The 15,201-nt window shown below is 43.8% G+C and overlaps 1 protein-coding gene across 1 annotated transcript in view; it reads right to left on the bottom strand.

The window, feature by feature from the left end:
* Positions 1 to 420: 420 nt before the first annotated feature.
* The window catches only part of C9 (complement C9), a 46,890-nt gene continuing 32,109 nt past the window's right edge, over positions 421 to 15,201 (bottom strand). Inside the window, exons 6-12 of the mRNA XM_019517932.1 lie at positions 14,042 to 14,257; positions 12,176 to 12,416; positions 8,672 to 8,800; positions 7,349 to 7,527; positions 6,954 to 7,182; positions 4,432 to 4,618; positions 421 to 603 (exon numbers count right to left, since the gene is read on the bottom strand). Of these exons, the coding sequence (XP_019373477.1) occupies positions 4,452 to 4,618; positions 6,954 to 7,182; positions 7,349 to 7,527; positions 8,672 to 8,800; positions 12,176 to 12,416; positions 14,042 to 14,257 (1,161 nt within the window). The 3' untranslated portion in view covers positions 421 to 603; positions 4,432 to 4,451. The remainder of the gene's footprint in view (positions 604 to 4,431; positions 4,619 to 6,953; positions 7,183 to 7,348; positions 7,528 to 8,671; positions 8,801 to 12,175; positions 12,417 to 14,041; positions 14,258 to 15,201) is intronic.

Here is a 15,201-nt window from a genome sequence, read left to right as displayed (position 1 = left end):
GGGCAGCAAGTTCCTGCACCACAGATTTGGGTGGCTCCCCTCCTCAGCTCCCTTGTTGCACCAAGTCAAGGCCTCCCCTGGTGTCATGGACTGTGCTGCCTTGCCCCTGGGCAGAAGCAGGAAGGCAAAGGTGAGGGAGGGAGGGAGAACGTAGAGATCCCAGCTGCAGGAGCAGCCAGAATGATAGGGCATGTTGTAGCCAGGTAAGAGCTATGCATTAAACCCTCTTGGGCTGCACGTGGCCCACTGGCTGCAAGTTGGACAGCTTTGGCCTAAGGAAACAGTAGGTCAATCTAAACCCAAAAGACTGTAAAGGATGGAAGTCGCTCTGCCTCTGCTTTGGGAGAATCAGGTAGTATCTAGTCCAATGCTAGAGAAAAATATATTAAAAAAAGTAAAAACCCATTGAACTCAGATTACACCAGCTCATATCCTTAAATATGTTTATTTTATCTTATTTGGTTTTGATTAGAAATCATTCAAGCTACAGGCACTCATGAAGCATACAACTGGATAGTCCTTTGCTGCCTTGTCTGCCAGCTGGATGCAACATTTGTAGTTTCAAGTTTGTGCGCATCTGAGTATTGTTTTCATAGCAATCACCTTTCAAAAGAAAGAATATTAGGTAATTTCTAGCAGATAATGACTATTAATATGTTAATATTAGCATAATTATATGTAGCATTTATAATATAAATGGATAATATACCTATATAGCTCTGTCTTTCAAGTGGGTTAATATTGGCCTGAATATTCAGGAACATGGTCTAAAGGTGCCTCAACTAAGGTTCTAATTGAATAGTGGAAATAAGAACTGAGCTTCAGAAGATCTGGACATCTGGTACTTGCACTGCCTGCAGCTAGAATCATGGGTGCTCAGCACTTCTGGCATTTCCAGCCTTAAATGCATTTTACCTTTTAATTAAACAGAAATGCAGTAGAAACCACCCCTGAATAGGTAGATTGTGCATAATATTTACCTTTGCTACAGTTATTTACCTGGCCAGTGGTGAACTGAATAAATTGAGCAGATCTTGTGATGTTAGTGATTTAAGGTTGCTTAGACAGAGAGGAGACAAGGTGATGAATGAAGCAGATTGTAGCTCCCCAGTTCAGGCCAGCGTGTCTCCCTGCAACTACTAATTTACACCAGTGGCATAAATCCTTGCACTAGTGGATAACTGGCACACCCTGGGCTCCCTTTAGACATGACTGTTTCTTTCTAAGGCCTGCTTACACCTTGAAACTAACATGTCCCTTCCATGACAAGGTCAAACAGTCAAAACTGCTGGAAGACTGTTTTAGATTGGACATAAGAAAATACTTCTTTATTGTCTGAGTCTCCAGAGCCTCGAATAGACTCCCTGCAGAAGTGGTGCAAGCACTTACTCTGGATATGTTCAAGAAACATTTGGATGCTTACTTTGCTGGGGTCATTGGTCCCAACTGACTCCCTGCCCTTTGGGCAGGGGCTGGATCCAATGATCTCTCAAGTTCCTTTCCAGCCCTCACGCCTATGAAATTGCCTTACATTGCACCTTGGAGGTGGTGAAAACAGTCTTAGCACAGGAAACAGTTTGGCTGCTTTTGCCCATTGACACTTCTCCTAGCCCACCTGACTACACATATCAAGGACAATAAAAAGTCCTTTTTTAGATATGTGGGGAGTCGGAAGGAAAGCAAGGGTAACATTGGACCCCTGCTAAACCAAATGGGACAACAGACAACCAACTCCCAGGAAAAAGCTAACCTGCTTAATGGGTAACTTTGTGTTGGTTTTCCATCGGCTCCAGGGGTCCGCCTTGCCTAGCAAGCTGAGTTCTGGGTGCCGCACTTCAAGAGGGACGTGGAGAACCTGGAAAGGGTCCAGAGGAGGCCACTCACATGGTTGAGGGCCTCCGTGGCCAGCCCTATGGGGAGAGGCTGAGGGACCTGAATCTCTTCAGTCTCCGCAAGAGGAGACTGAGGGGGGATCTTGTGGCTGCCTACAACCTTATCAGGGGCCAGCAGCAGGGACTCGGGCAAAGTCTGTTCACCAGGGCCCCCTTGAAGTCACCAGGAACAATGGCCACAAGCTGAGGGAGGATAGGTTTAGGTTAGATATTAGGAAGAACTACTTCACTGTAAGGATGGCCAGAGCCTGGAATAGGCTTCCCAGAGAGGTGGTGCTCTCACCTTCCCTGGAAATCTTCAAGAGGAGACTGGATAAGCACCTGGCTGGGGTCTTATGACCCCTGCCACCCCCAGTGCTCCTTCCTGCCCATGGCGGGGTCGGACTAGACGATCTGTCTAGGTCCCTTCCGACTCATTGATTCTATGATTCTGAGGGACGGCCAGCGTGAGGGTGAAATTATACCCAGCATTGGTGTAGAACGTGTAAAGGTGTCCAGCCTCAAGAGGCTGGACACCTTCAAGTCAGCAGGTCCTGACAGATTGCACCCCAGAGTACTTAAGGAGCTGGCAGGAGTCATAGCTCAACCACTGGCCAAGATTTTCAAAAACTCTTGGCGCTCAGGTGAAGTACCTGAAGATTGGAAGAAGGCCAATGTGGTGCCCATTTTCAAGAAAGGGAGGAAAGTAGATCTAGGGAACTACAGGCCAATCAGCTTGATCTCAGTTCCTGGTAAGATTCTGGAAAAGATCAAAGAGTCCATTCTTAACAAGCTGGCTGATGGCAACATCCTGAGGGACAGCCAGCACGGGTTTGCTGCAGGTAGGTCTTGCCTGACCAATGTCATCTCCTTCTACAGCCAGGTGACATATCACCTGGGCAAGGGTGAAGAGATGGATATCATATATCTGGACTTCAAAAAAGCCTTTGATCTGAATGCAGAGAGTGGTGGTCGATGGAAGTGAATCATCATGGCGCTCCATGACCAGTGGACCTGTTCTCTTCAACCTCTTTATCAACGATGTAGATACAGGTGTCAGAAGTGGACTGGCCAAATCTGCCAATGACACCAAACTTTGGGGTAGAGCATCCACTCTGGAGGATAGGTTGGTGATGCAGGGTGATTTGGATAGGCTGAAAAAGTGGGCAGATACAAACCTGATGACTTTCAATACTGACAAATGTAAGGTACTACTTCACCTTGGGGAAAAAATCCTGCAGCATGCTTATAGGCTCAGCAGTGCTATGCTTGCTAGCACCAAGGCCAAAAGGGACTTGGAGGTCACGATTGACCACAAGATGAGCATGAACCACCAATGCGATGTCACAGCTGGTAAAGCAAACCAAACTCTGGCTTGCATCCATAGATGCTTCTTAAGTAAGTCTTAGGATGTCATCCTCCTGCTGTACTCGGCCTTGGTGAGGCCGCACCTGGAGTACTGCATCCAATTCTCAGCCTCACAATTCAGGAAGGATGTGGAGAAGCTTGAGACAGTCTGGAGGAGAGCCATGTGCATGGTCAGAGGGCAGGAGAATAGGTCTTATGAAGAGAGGCTGAAAGCCATGGGACTCTTCAGCCTGGAAAAGGGCAGGCTCAGAGGAGACCTGGTGGCAGCCTATAAGTACATCAGGGTTGTGCATCAGGATCTGGGGGAACATCTGTTCACCAGAGCGCCCCATGGGATGACAAGAACCAAGTGTCACAAACTCCTCCAAGACCATTTTAGGCTGGACATAAGGAAAAATTTCTTTACTGCCCCCAAGGAAACATTTCCAAGCCCCCAAGGCCTGGAACAGGCTCCCCTCCCAAGGTGGTGCAAGCACCTACTCTGAACTCCTTTAAGAAGCATTTGGATGCTTATCTTGCTGGGATCCTTTGACCCTAGCTGGCTTCCTGCCCCTCAGTGATTTTCTGAGGTCCCTTCCAGCCCTAATGTCTATGAAATCTATTCTCCACTGACTGTTACCAGCTCATTTAGGGCCAATTTACACAGTTTATATTACAGATTGGAGAACCATAGCATTTTTTTACAATTTTGCTGGTTTTTGAAGATTCTTTTCCTGATAGGCATGTGGATTCATCACAGCAATTCTACTTCCATTAAACTGAAAGAGCAATTAAATGCCCTCCTATACAGTGCCAGTTGGAAACTATAGGAAGCCTCTGCCTAAAACAATAGTGGACAAGGCTGATCAGAAGCTAAGCCATGTTGGTGGAGAGGTTCCCATGGACCTGATTATGAACACAGGAGCTGAAGGATGCTGGGACAAGTGGTACATTTAATGCAGAAAGTATTGCAAGGAAGAAGAAAGGGAGCACAGCAGTTGTGAGGGTGGCATTGAGATGGAGGAGGGAAACCAGCTTCCTAGGGTCAGCTAGCCAGCCGGAAAGAAGGAAACTGCCTGTTGTTTGCATGGAAGAATATACATTCAGAGCATCAATAACTCCTCCTGAGAGAATCAAACTTTCAAGGCCTCATATGTTAGTTAAGGGGCTTAAGAGCCAGCAATTACAGTTCTATCACACAGAGCCTACTAACCTATTTTTAAACTGGTACAACTATAGTTCTTCAGCACAGAAGCTTGTTTCGATACTTCGACCTTCGCATTGCTTGCCTCCAGGGCCTGGTTCAGGATTATTACATTGACGTGTTCGAGTATGTTCCCCTCGCACACAGGGGGACCAGGCAGTCCAGCAGCTCCAGCCTCCATCAGTGACTTGCTTAGCTGTCATAGGAAACCAAACTTGAATTAGTTTTGCATGGGTGTAATGAATTGGAATTTAGTAATAAACTATGTTAATGATGCATAAGATACAGCAGAATTCATCTCCTGCTCTGGTGACTCTCCAGAACCAAATGATTGTCACTGCCTGCCTTTCTCCCATACATGCACATGCATGGAGTTGACTCTGAACACCCATGAAGCCAATGCTCCACAAGCATAGCTCTCTATTTAAATGCCTAAGCATTACAATCTGAGCCCCACTTGGGGCACTTGTTCATTAAACACCTAGCTACCATAGCACAGCATATGAAAGTGCTGTTTTCACACAGTCACTTTTCATGGTAAAACTGCATTTAGCAAATCATCATTTTTGCCTCTGGTTCTTTTTCTCCATTGGGTGCCATGTCCACCTTATTGCAGTGGGGGAGGGGGCAACTTTGGCAGGTATGCCAGAAATTAAACTTTGTGCCTTCCCTGAGTGCCTCTCTGATCCCCTTCCTCTGCCCAATCTGCTACTCTGTTTTTTGTCCCCTGTCCTCTCCCTAATCTGTTGCATCTCACACAGAGATGTCCTCCATGCCACTTGGGGAAGTGTGCCGCAGACTAGCCACTCTTACCTTATTGGAAACTGGCAGAGCACCACTGAAATCATGCACTACTATTGCGTATACCAGTTAAAAACATGTAGCCACTAGTGTAGCTACACCAGTACAACTCCCTAATATAGATCCCATTTATACCAGTGCAGCTTGATTCCCACTGGCACAGAGTAGCATACTTTAAAACTGGGTAAGCTGTACTGTTGAAACCATACAGCACTGATGTAACCCGTGTCTGTGTTGGGACTCTATGCTGGTGCAGCTATATCAATAGCTAAAATCCAGTGTAAATAATGCCTTTATATAAATAGATACGATTCCTTCTGGATTTGTATTTGTCCTTGCAATTGCTACTTTACAGCAAATGCTGAGGCTATGTGCTTAATTACCCAGTTCCTGAGTGTTTGGCAAAATGGAACAGAAAAACATGGTGTGGCAAAAGTGTTATCGGTATGGTAGAATGTCAAAGGAAGTTTGTTTTTCTCTGCTGTCTCATGTGCAGTGTTCCCTCTAAGCTGCATGGCCGCACAGGCACACTCATACCGGAGTACCTCATACGCCAGGCGTACCTGTGTGGCCACGCATGCCACGCAGCTTAGAGGGAACACTGCTCATGTGTGAATTAGGGATCAAGAAAACTGGCAGCTGGGCTGGGGCAGAGTAGAGACTCCATGAAACAGAGATGCAATAAATTGGTCATCGTGGTCGTGTGTAGATGAAACAAGAGGCATGTGTGCACAACACTTTAAAGTGGTCTAAATGCTTTTGTACCACTTTAATGGTGTTGGTGTTTGCACATGGTGGCGTATTGCACATTAATTCCATCCGCTGTAGGAATTTTGGCAGCATAATGCACCTTAAATGACTTGGGGTGCAGTTTGATGACCCTACAACTGAGTGCGGCTCAGGGGCTCCGTGCGGTTCAGGGGCTCTGCAGGAAGCCTTGCGAGCAGCCTGGCAGCAGCCCAGAAGAAACAGCTCCACCCAAGAAAAGCGGCTGTGCTTCCTTCCACGGCTCTGGTGCCCCCTGGGACTGCCTGAGCCGGGTGCTGTTTGGGGGGGTGGGGTGGGGAGGGACTCGCAGCTGCCACAGAGGGAAGCACCAGCCCCCCTGCAGCCCAGGGACCACTCTGCCTGCTGGCAGCTCGCCCTTCCTTCCAGAGAGGTAGGTAAGTCAGTGGTGTGTGTGCATCACATGGGGGTTTAATTAGGCCTAAATTAAAGCAGTGTTTTTTAAAACCCACCGCTTCAATTTAGGGCCCCCCATTTCATCTACGCACGCCCCATAAAACTTAAGCATATGCAAGCACCAGGCTTTTGAACAGAGGTAAACCCAGTTAGTAACATGAAAAAGGCACTCTTACCAGAACCTGGATCACTGCCCTGTTTCTATGGAATTGCTTCTCCAAAATGTTATTCACTGCAATTATTTCAGTGTAAGTGAATTTTTGGATGCTTTTACAAGGCACACTAGTGGATGTAGGTGATATGGAGACCTGTAATGAATCTCATACCTTCGTAATTTATCATGAAAGAACTCTACTGGCTAAAATTAACTTCCATGTCTTATACCCAGCTAAATAGGCCAGAAGCATGTATAAGAATGTTCTGTGATATCTAAAAAAGGATTTAAGGACAGTGTCTCATTTCATTTAGGTTAAGTCCAGACTTTCAAAGCACTCTATTGCATGCTGATTTATATCTGCTGAGAACATGGTGTTCCAGTATCTACTAACCTTCACCTTCTTTTCCTTTGGCAATCTGGCAGGCAATTCCCTTAAAATAGCTGGAGCACATACAGATGCACTCTCCGTCTATCACCACCAAGGTGCCACCATTTTGGCAAGGCTCGCATTTGCACACGTTATGTTCAGTCACATAGTCCTCAATTGCTCTTTCCAAATTTTGTTTCTTCGTATGTGCATCTCTCATCTTAACTGGAACAAGCGTATGGATTGGAGATGGCTGTGGAGGAAAAAAAGCCCATAATTTTTTTTCCTACAATTATGTGTAAATCTTTTTTTCGTACAAAGTTTTAGACCACTTGCCTGAAGAAAAGGGCTAAAATCTGCCACAGATAGTTTAAGATGAAGATTTTGTAATGTATTCAGCCTAGAAGAAATCTCCTTACCCTCTGTTGTATCACCACTGGAACATCCACCAGTGAGGAGGCCCACTGCACGTAATCCTGTACATCAACCACGTAGGCTCCTCTCAGTAGCATTTCTTTTATCTTAACTGAAAAATCAATCTTTCCTCCATCAACAAAAGAAAGGACATCATCAATCACTGCATCATGTTTTTTGACCACTGCAAAATGACAGAGAAAATACTAGATGTTTAAGGTTCATTGATGCTCAGGTGATTGCATCCTAGCCCTGTTAGCCCATCTTTCTACAAATGAAAAGATGGAAGGCCCTATCAACGTATTAAGAGATATTAGTGATAATTTCAATTCTTTGATAATGCCCTGATAGTGGACAAAAAAATGTAATCTTGTAAATGTCGCAGCTGCTTAAAATAAAAAAAAGAAGAAAGGGAACTATATGGTACAACCGAGGGTATATACCAGATCCCACAGCAATGGGCAGAGCACTTGTTATTTGAGTATTGCCAGTGTATTATCTGATGTGGGTGAAAGACAAAGCTTAGATTGGCAGGGATCTTGCAGTTAGGGTTTGAGGTGCTGGAACAGGGCACTGTGGAAAGCCTGCAACATCTGCTTCTCCTGTGCTTGGGAGTGAATCTTTCTTTCTCTGCTTTTTGTGAATACTGTATTAAACTGAAACCACTAGACTGTGGACAGACATTACATTTATAGTGCTAAATATACCCTTGTAGCGCTACAGAAAGTGGGTGCACAGATGTGCACCCCCACAGCACTACAGACATGAACGGTGCGTGCCCCGGTGGCTGGGGGGCAAGGCTGTGCCAGCAGCGGCAGCCTGGCAGCGGTGAGCGGGTAGCTCCCGCAAATGCAGCCAGCACTGTCAGTGGTGGGGGGTGGCAAGCGCCAACCACGGGTTGGTAACCACTCACAAGCGCTGCCGGCAGCATCTGTTCCCTGTGACAGCAGGGACTAGAGCTGCTGCCACAGGGATAGCACCAGCAGGCAGCACTGCCCACTGATTGCTGGCAGCTTTCCCAATGGAAAGGACAGGCTGTCAGTGACTCGGCTCATAGACAGGTTCCCATGAGGGAAGGAGGTGTGGGGGGGAGCAGAGGAGCAACCCCCTTGGCTGGAAAGCATGCCGATGTGGCAGGTTTGTAAGGCTTCACTTTGTAATGCTTATAACACTATGTTTTTATAGCGTTGCAAAGTTTGTAGCAGTACAAGTATTCATATCTGTCCAAGGCCTCTGGCAGCTTCAAAAAAGGAGAAACAGTCAATATAATTTTCCCTTAAGGAAAAGACTTTTCAGTTTGGGCAGGTACAAGATAAAGATATACTTACATGTTGAAGTTATGGTGATGTTTTCACATTTACCATCTTTAATTTTTAATTGGTAATCCAAATCTTTTGATGCTAAACTGGTATCTAAATGATAGCCAAGACATTTCTTTATGTCTTCTACATGGATGCCTGCAAATGGAGTTAATGAGGAGATCATTGAAGGAATTTTTTTAATAACTGCCAGGCAAAACTAATTCATGTGTGTTTTCCTCTTGGAGGCTAGATTTCAACACTGTTGAAAAGTTTTGCTTCCTCCCTCCCTTTTATTTCCTCTCCCTCACCAGTATTCAGTGCACTTCATGTCCCTTGAGTGGCTACATTGTGACATAGGGGTAGGCTGCTGCATGGCAATCAGGAAAATTCATAGAATTATCTGTGGACTGATTTCTATTTCCCTTTCTTTACTTCCAGCTTCTTAAACAACTGTTGTTGCCTGCTACCCAGAGCTTTTCTTTTTGGAAGGATGATCTCTTCCTTCTTTGCTCCGGGTAATTTCTTCTTTCACTACAGTTTATCAGTACTTATTTTATATGTATTCTCTCTCTCAAGCCTCTCAATCTGTTTCTTCCCATATCACGCAGTCTTAACCAAGCTGTTCCTGGAAAAGGTTCCTCTTTTATACCATAAAGTTCAAGTAATTTCACTCAGGCATTACATGGGTGTCAAAAATCTGTCTTGCAAACCAGATTCAGTCTGTAGAGCTCTATTATCTGGTCTGTGGTGCTGTATCTTGGCATGATCTTATATTCTGCATATGGTGCATATTGGATTGGCCTTGCACCTGATGCGGGCAGGGCACAGGACTGGTTTGAGACACATGTGGTGTATGGGGCCCGTCCAGGGGGGCCACCTGCGGTGCAAAACTGGTCTGGGAGGCATGCCACATGTGCTTACTCCAGACCGGTCCCACACCCTGGATCCAGCATGTGGTGTCAGTTCTTTGACACCGATCCCAGCCTGTGAATTGACCTAATATCAGCCTGGAGGGCCTGGTGAGTTTGGCACCCTTGATTTATTCCATCATTTCCATCTAGTCTTTCCAGTTCATCTGAAATCATTGGTCTGATCTTGCATTACAGCTGTTAATGGGCATTTTCCTCGTACTTTTTAGTCTCTGGACTTACCTAGAAAGCAAACATAATATCAGAATATCCTTGCCTTTTGCTTATTTCTTATGCTAAAATTGGCACTTCAATTTTCTTTCCCCATGATCTTCAGTATTTTCATGAGCATTAATTTTTTTTCCAGTTTGTATCAGAACAATCAGCTAAGAACATAAGAACTGCCATTTACTGGGTCAGATCATGGGTCCATTTGGCCCAGTATCATATCACACAATGGTAGAGAGCGGGTGCTGAAAGGGAGAGTGACCTGGGCGTGACTAGGGATTTTGCAATTGTTCCTCTCTCACTTGTAGCCTCCAGCATTTAGGGTCTAGAAAGTTCTGATTCATAGGCTGTACTCTTAATTCCCATGCTCAATAGCTACTGATTCACCTTTCCTTCCAGAATTTGTCCAGTCTTATTCTGAATCTGGCTAAATTGAACTTCTGCAGCATCTCGTGGGAATGAATCCTACACTTTAATTATATGCTGTATGAGAAAGAACTTCAATTTGTTAATTTTAGCAAACTAGCTACTAGTTCCATTTTGTCCCCTAGTTCTTGTATTGTGAAAGATAGCAAATAAAACATTCCTATTTACTTTTTTTTCACCATTTAGTATTTTGTAAACCCTTATCATGTCCTCCTCACATATCTCTTTTCTAAGATGAACAGGCCTAGTCTCTTCAGTCTCTCTTCATATGTAAGCCCCTCCATACCACTAATCATCCTTGCCCTTCTATGTACCTTCTCTAGTTCTTCTAAATCATTTTTGAGATGTGGGGACCTGGACAGAGTATTCAAGGTGCGAACAAACCATGAATTTATAAAGGAGTATAATGACAACTTCCATTTTTTCACAATTCCCTTAATAATTCCTAACATTTTGTTTGCTTTGCTGATGGCTGCTGAGCACTGCGCTGTTGTTTCTAGCAAACTGTCCACATTGACTCTGAGATCTCTTTCCTGTGTAAAGCCCATCATAGTATAAGTAACATTTGGATTATTTTTGCCTTTATTCATCACAAAAACACACATCTCAGACCTGCATGTGAGGCAAAATGAAGTTACTATGTTTGTATCTTGAATCCTGTGGCTAGACAGAAGTTACACATAAACTGGTTTAAATGGTGAGAAATTGGTTTACACCTGTAACAGAACATAAATTCAGTGCACATAAACCAGTTTAAAAATGGTTAAAACTGGTTTAAGATAAATCTGGTTAAATTTAGTATCATACTTAACTGATTTGGGTCAAACTGGTTTATGCAATGTCTGTCCTGGTTCAAGTTAACTCACTGTCCCCCAGCTTCCCAGCATACTTTCTAGCACTGGGCTGGGCTGTGCTGTCTGCTCCAGCAGACAAGGGTTGGGGGAGCAAGGGGGCAGGGACTGTTAGCTGTGACTCTGGACTACAAGTCCCAGAGGCACCTGGAAGCAGCCCCTGCCTGTGCCTGGTAGCAGGAAGAGTCCTGCTACTGTGAGTCTGGACGGCAAATCCCAGAGACCTTGGGGACACCAGGAAGAGGAAGTGAACACACAGCTCATGCTGGCTATGTACCAGGGAGCTGTGCTCTAGTGCCCCTGGATTCTGGCCTGAGCCACTGCAGGCATGTGGCTGCATCTCCTGAATCACAAGTAAATGTGTGTCTAGTTGTTTCTCAGTTTATTCTCTGTAGTTTAGACTAATCTGCATAGACTGAATTGATTCAGCCTCAGGCTTTTTGACTGTCCGTACTTAGCCTGTAAGGAAGGTTCCAACATCAATGTAAAAGGTATTGAAAATAGTTCACCATACTTCAGTGTCATATATGGTTTCAATCAGGCTCTTAATTTTCCCACTTATATCCATTTATATCATCTTACATCCATTCTGGGTAATGGGCACAAGGAAATCAATTGACAAGTTGCCCAAGTAAGGCTCATCCAGTATTAAAATGTGGGATTCTTTCTGAGCCAGACAACACGGCCTCCAATCTACTACTAGTTCCTTAAATCGTTTTAAAACAAAATATTTTCACAGATTATTGATTTCCATTGGATCATCTTCCGACCCTAGAAACTATGAAACTATCTTAAAAATATAGCTGTAAAGTTAATGAGGCCAGATCCAAATCTTAATGAAAGACATTTAATTCTGGAGTAACTCCATGATACCAGTGAATATTGTGGTGTAACATATTAGTTTGGGATCAGGCCTTTATTTTGAAAATGATTGACTAAAGTACTACACTTGCAATGAAATGCACAATATAGGAAGAATCCTGGCTCTCACACTGCTCTGTGACCCCAGTCATGCTCCAGCCAAACACAAGGATTTGTCTTTCACACATTACTTTACAGGACTGAAAGCCTAACTGTTCCTGATCAATGTGTTACAGATAGAGCAATAAAATGCATACCTTTTAATTTCATGGCATAATTATCCAACACATATATGAGTTCATATTTTCCTCCCACAGTCCCAGAGACAGCATAGTGAGTTCCGTAATTTTCTAGAAATCTAAAATATTCCCCTTTGTCATATTCAACTGGCAGAAAATTTAAATCATCAAGGAAAGCATCTGTTAGACGAACATCACGACTACGCATTTGAAATCTTCCTAGTTGTACTTTTCCTTTTACAAGCAGAAAGGTTTGGTTCTGAATTCATAAGCAATGAGAAAACAAGAGATTAATTATCCATTCAGGGGTATAGTATAAAAGATGCAATCAGACACATTTATTTAAAAAGATATTCAGAACTAGTCTCAATAATATGGCATTTTAGGACATTCCAAGAGAAGTGGTGCTGGCTCCTACTCTGAGGGTCTTTAAGAGGAGGCTAGATGTACACCTTGCTGGGGTCGTTTGACCCCAGTACTCTTTCCTGCCATGGCAGGGGGTCGGACTCGATCATCTACTCAGGTCCCTTCAGACCCTAGAAACTATGAAACTATGACATGATGGACAACCTTGATTAGACATAATAAGAAGTCTCCTAAAACTTCACCTAAAATTTAAATGGAAGTAGTAATGAGATAACATTAGTTATTTTCCATTTTTTCAAAACTCTCTACTTTCTGATTTCAGCAAATTAGGTTTTTTGTGTCCCTCTCTTTCCTGATACCAACTGCTTTTTCTTTTCTTGTCTCTCCATAGTGCCTCTCTAAAATCCTTTCCTGACTTAATTTTGCAACATACAGAAATAGTTCAAGCTAGTTTACCAGATAATGGGATCTGTTTTTCTCACCACTAATGTCAGTTGGATTTTTGCCACTAGCTAAAACACAGAACAGGATTAATACCTTCCTCTTATGAGCTTCTGGTTCCTTGCAGTTCTTAAATGAAGCATGTGGCTCAATTTAACATAAATCATGTAATGGACACAAATTAGGCCAAAATTCCCTCTATGGAAAACAATGCAAATCATGTGAACTGCTATTCTACTTTAGCTTTACTATGAGATATATTTATTACCATGATCATAACTTATGTTGTTGCTGCTATCCCTAATGAGAAAACTCATATCACAACCTAAGCAAAGATCTATGTGTTGTCTCTCTCAAAACTGAAAGATTGGGGGATTTAGAGCCACATACAGGTGTTACATTTTTATCAGGATTGGTGCTGTCCTGGAAAAAATGACAAGTGTACACACGTCCATTCAATCTCTCTTGGGGGAAACATGCTCCATCTGGTGTCAACCTGGAAATCTACCTTGCGAGAGAAACTTTGTTGCAAGAATGAACTATGGTATGCTCCCCTCCCTGTTTGGCTGGGGAGGTGAGCAGCAAGGCAATGCTCTCCATGCTTCCCCAGAACAGGGAGTGCCCGGTAAGTCTGGGAGGGGACTGGCACAGCAGGGTCCTTGATCTGAGAAGTAGGTGGATTTGCCTGGATGCTCTGCTTTGCTCTGCTCTGCTCCCAGCAACCAGGAACAGAGTGAAAGAACAGCTAATCCTTGTTCCCAGGGTCCTTCATCCTTGTAATTGCCAACATATTTTCATTCTCATGTGCTGGGACAGCAGTAAGCATTCTTACAGCATGGAAGACAAAACTTCCTATATTCCTGTGGCACATTAATCTTTGTTCCAGTGGTGGCAAACATTTTCAATGGCAGGCCAGATCAATCTGGTTCGGTTCTGAGGTGAGCTGATGATTCTGACCTACCCCTATTTCTCCCCATCTGCTGCAGTACAGACAAAATCCTACCCAATCACACTGCTTGTCCAGGGCAAGGGTGAAGACTATCCCTGGCTCTGTGGGCTAGATCCTATTGAGCTTACCCTTTCTTGGTCATAATTCAGAATAGAATGAAAACTTTCTCCGGCAGAATATTTGTATCCAGTAGAAAAATTCAAAGCTGCTTTTTTTTCTTCTGTAGGTTTCAATTTCAAAACCATTCCAGCCTCAAAATGTTCTTGTTTTGTTTTGAGAACCTCTTTGAACACCGTTATATGATCATGGTAGGACTCAGTTGTGAAACTCTTGTCTGCTCTTGTCTTAGAGAGTATAAAAAGACAGAATTATTTTTACAGAAACACAAAAACTTGAAACTTGTCACCACTGGGTACTAATACCGTATGATTTGTTTATTTGAATCTTATTACTAATATTATTAAAAATATTCTATACACAACTGGTACTGCTGGGAACACAGAAGATGAACATTTAGGAATTCATGGGTTTGTATGTAATTTGGATCCAACCTTTAGTAAACAGAATAACATTAAATCCAAAGGCAACAGAAAAAAATGTATATTGATCAGCATTATCATTCCCCAAAAATATTAATGAGGATTGATAAAAATGTTCTATCTATTATTGTTGAGATAGACAATTATCTTTTTCAGTATAATGAAGTTTCTCCTGAAGGCTGTGCTCTCCTTGGAAAATTTCAGTTTCTCATTGAAAAAATAAATGTCTGAAACTCAAGGACTAGGGACAGAAGTTACACATAAAACAGTTTAAGTGATCAGAAACTGGTTTAAACCTATAACAGAACAGAAGTTCAGTGTACATAAACCAGTTTCAAAATGGCAGAAACTGGTTTAAGATAAGCCTGGCTGAATGTAGTATCAGATTTAACTGAAGTCAAGCCGGTATATGGAACTTTTGTCTCAGACCCCTTCCTGGTTCAAGTTAAATCAGATTCCCCCAGCATACCAGCATGCTTTGCAGCCCTTACCTGGGCTCTGCTGTCTGCTCCAGAGAGCAGGGCTGGCCCCACCCTCTGCTTTTTATCCAGAGCAGGGGCAGTGGCATGGCTAGATGCCAGCCTGGCATGGCCCTCTAAGACAAAGGGGGCAGGGAATGAGTTCATTCTCCCCTCCCTCCTCTCTCCCCAAGGACCCCAGCTAGGGTCTACTTGGCTGGGGCAGAGCAGCCTCTCAGGTCCCCTTTTGTCTTGTCGTTCCAGCACCAGGAGCGGGGGCATGGCCAGATG

Source organism: Gavialis gangeticus, unplaced genomic scaffold, assembly GCF_001723915.1.
Source record: "Gavialis gangeticus isolate Ggan-Ray unplaced genomic scaffold, GavGan_comp1, whole genome shotgun sequence".
Lineage (NCBI taxonomy): Eukaryota > Metazoa > Chordata > Crocodylia > Gavialidae > Gavialis > Gavialis gangeticus.
This window is presented reverse-complemented; position numbering and strand designations above follow the sequence as displayed.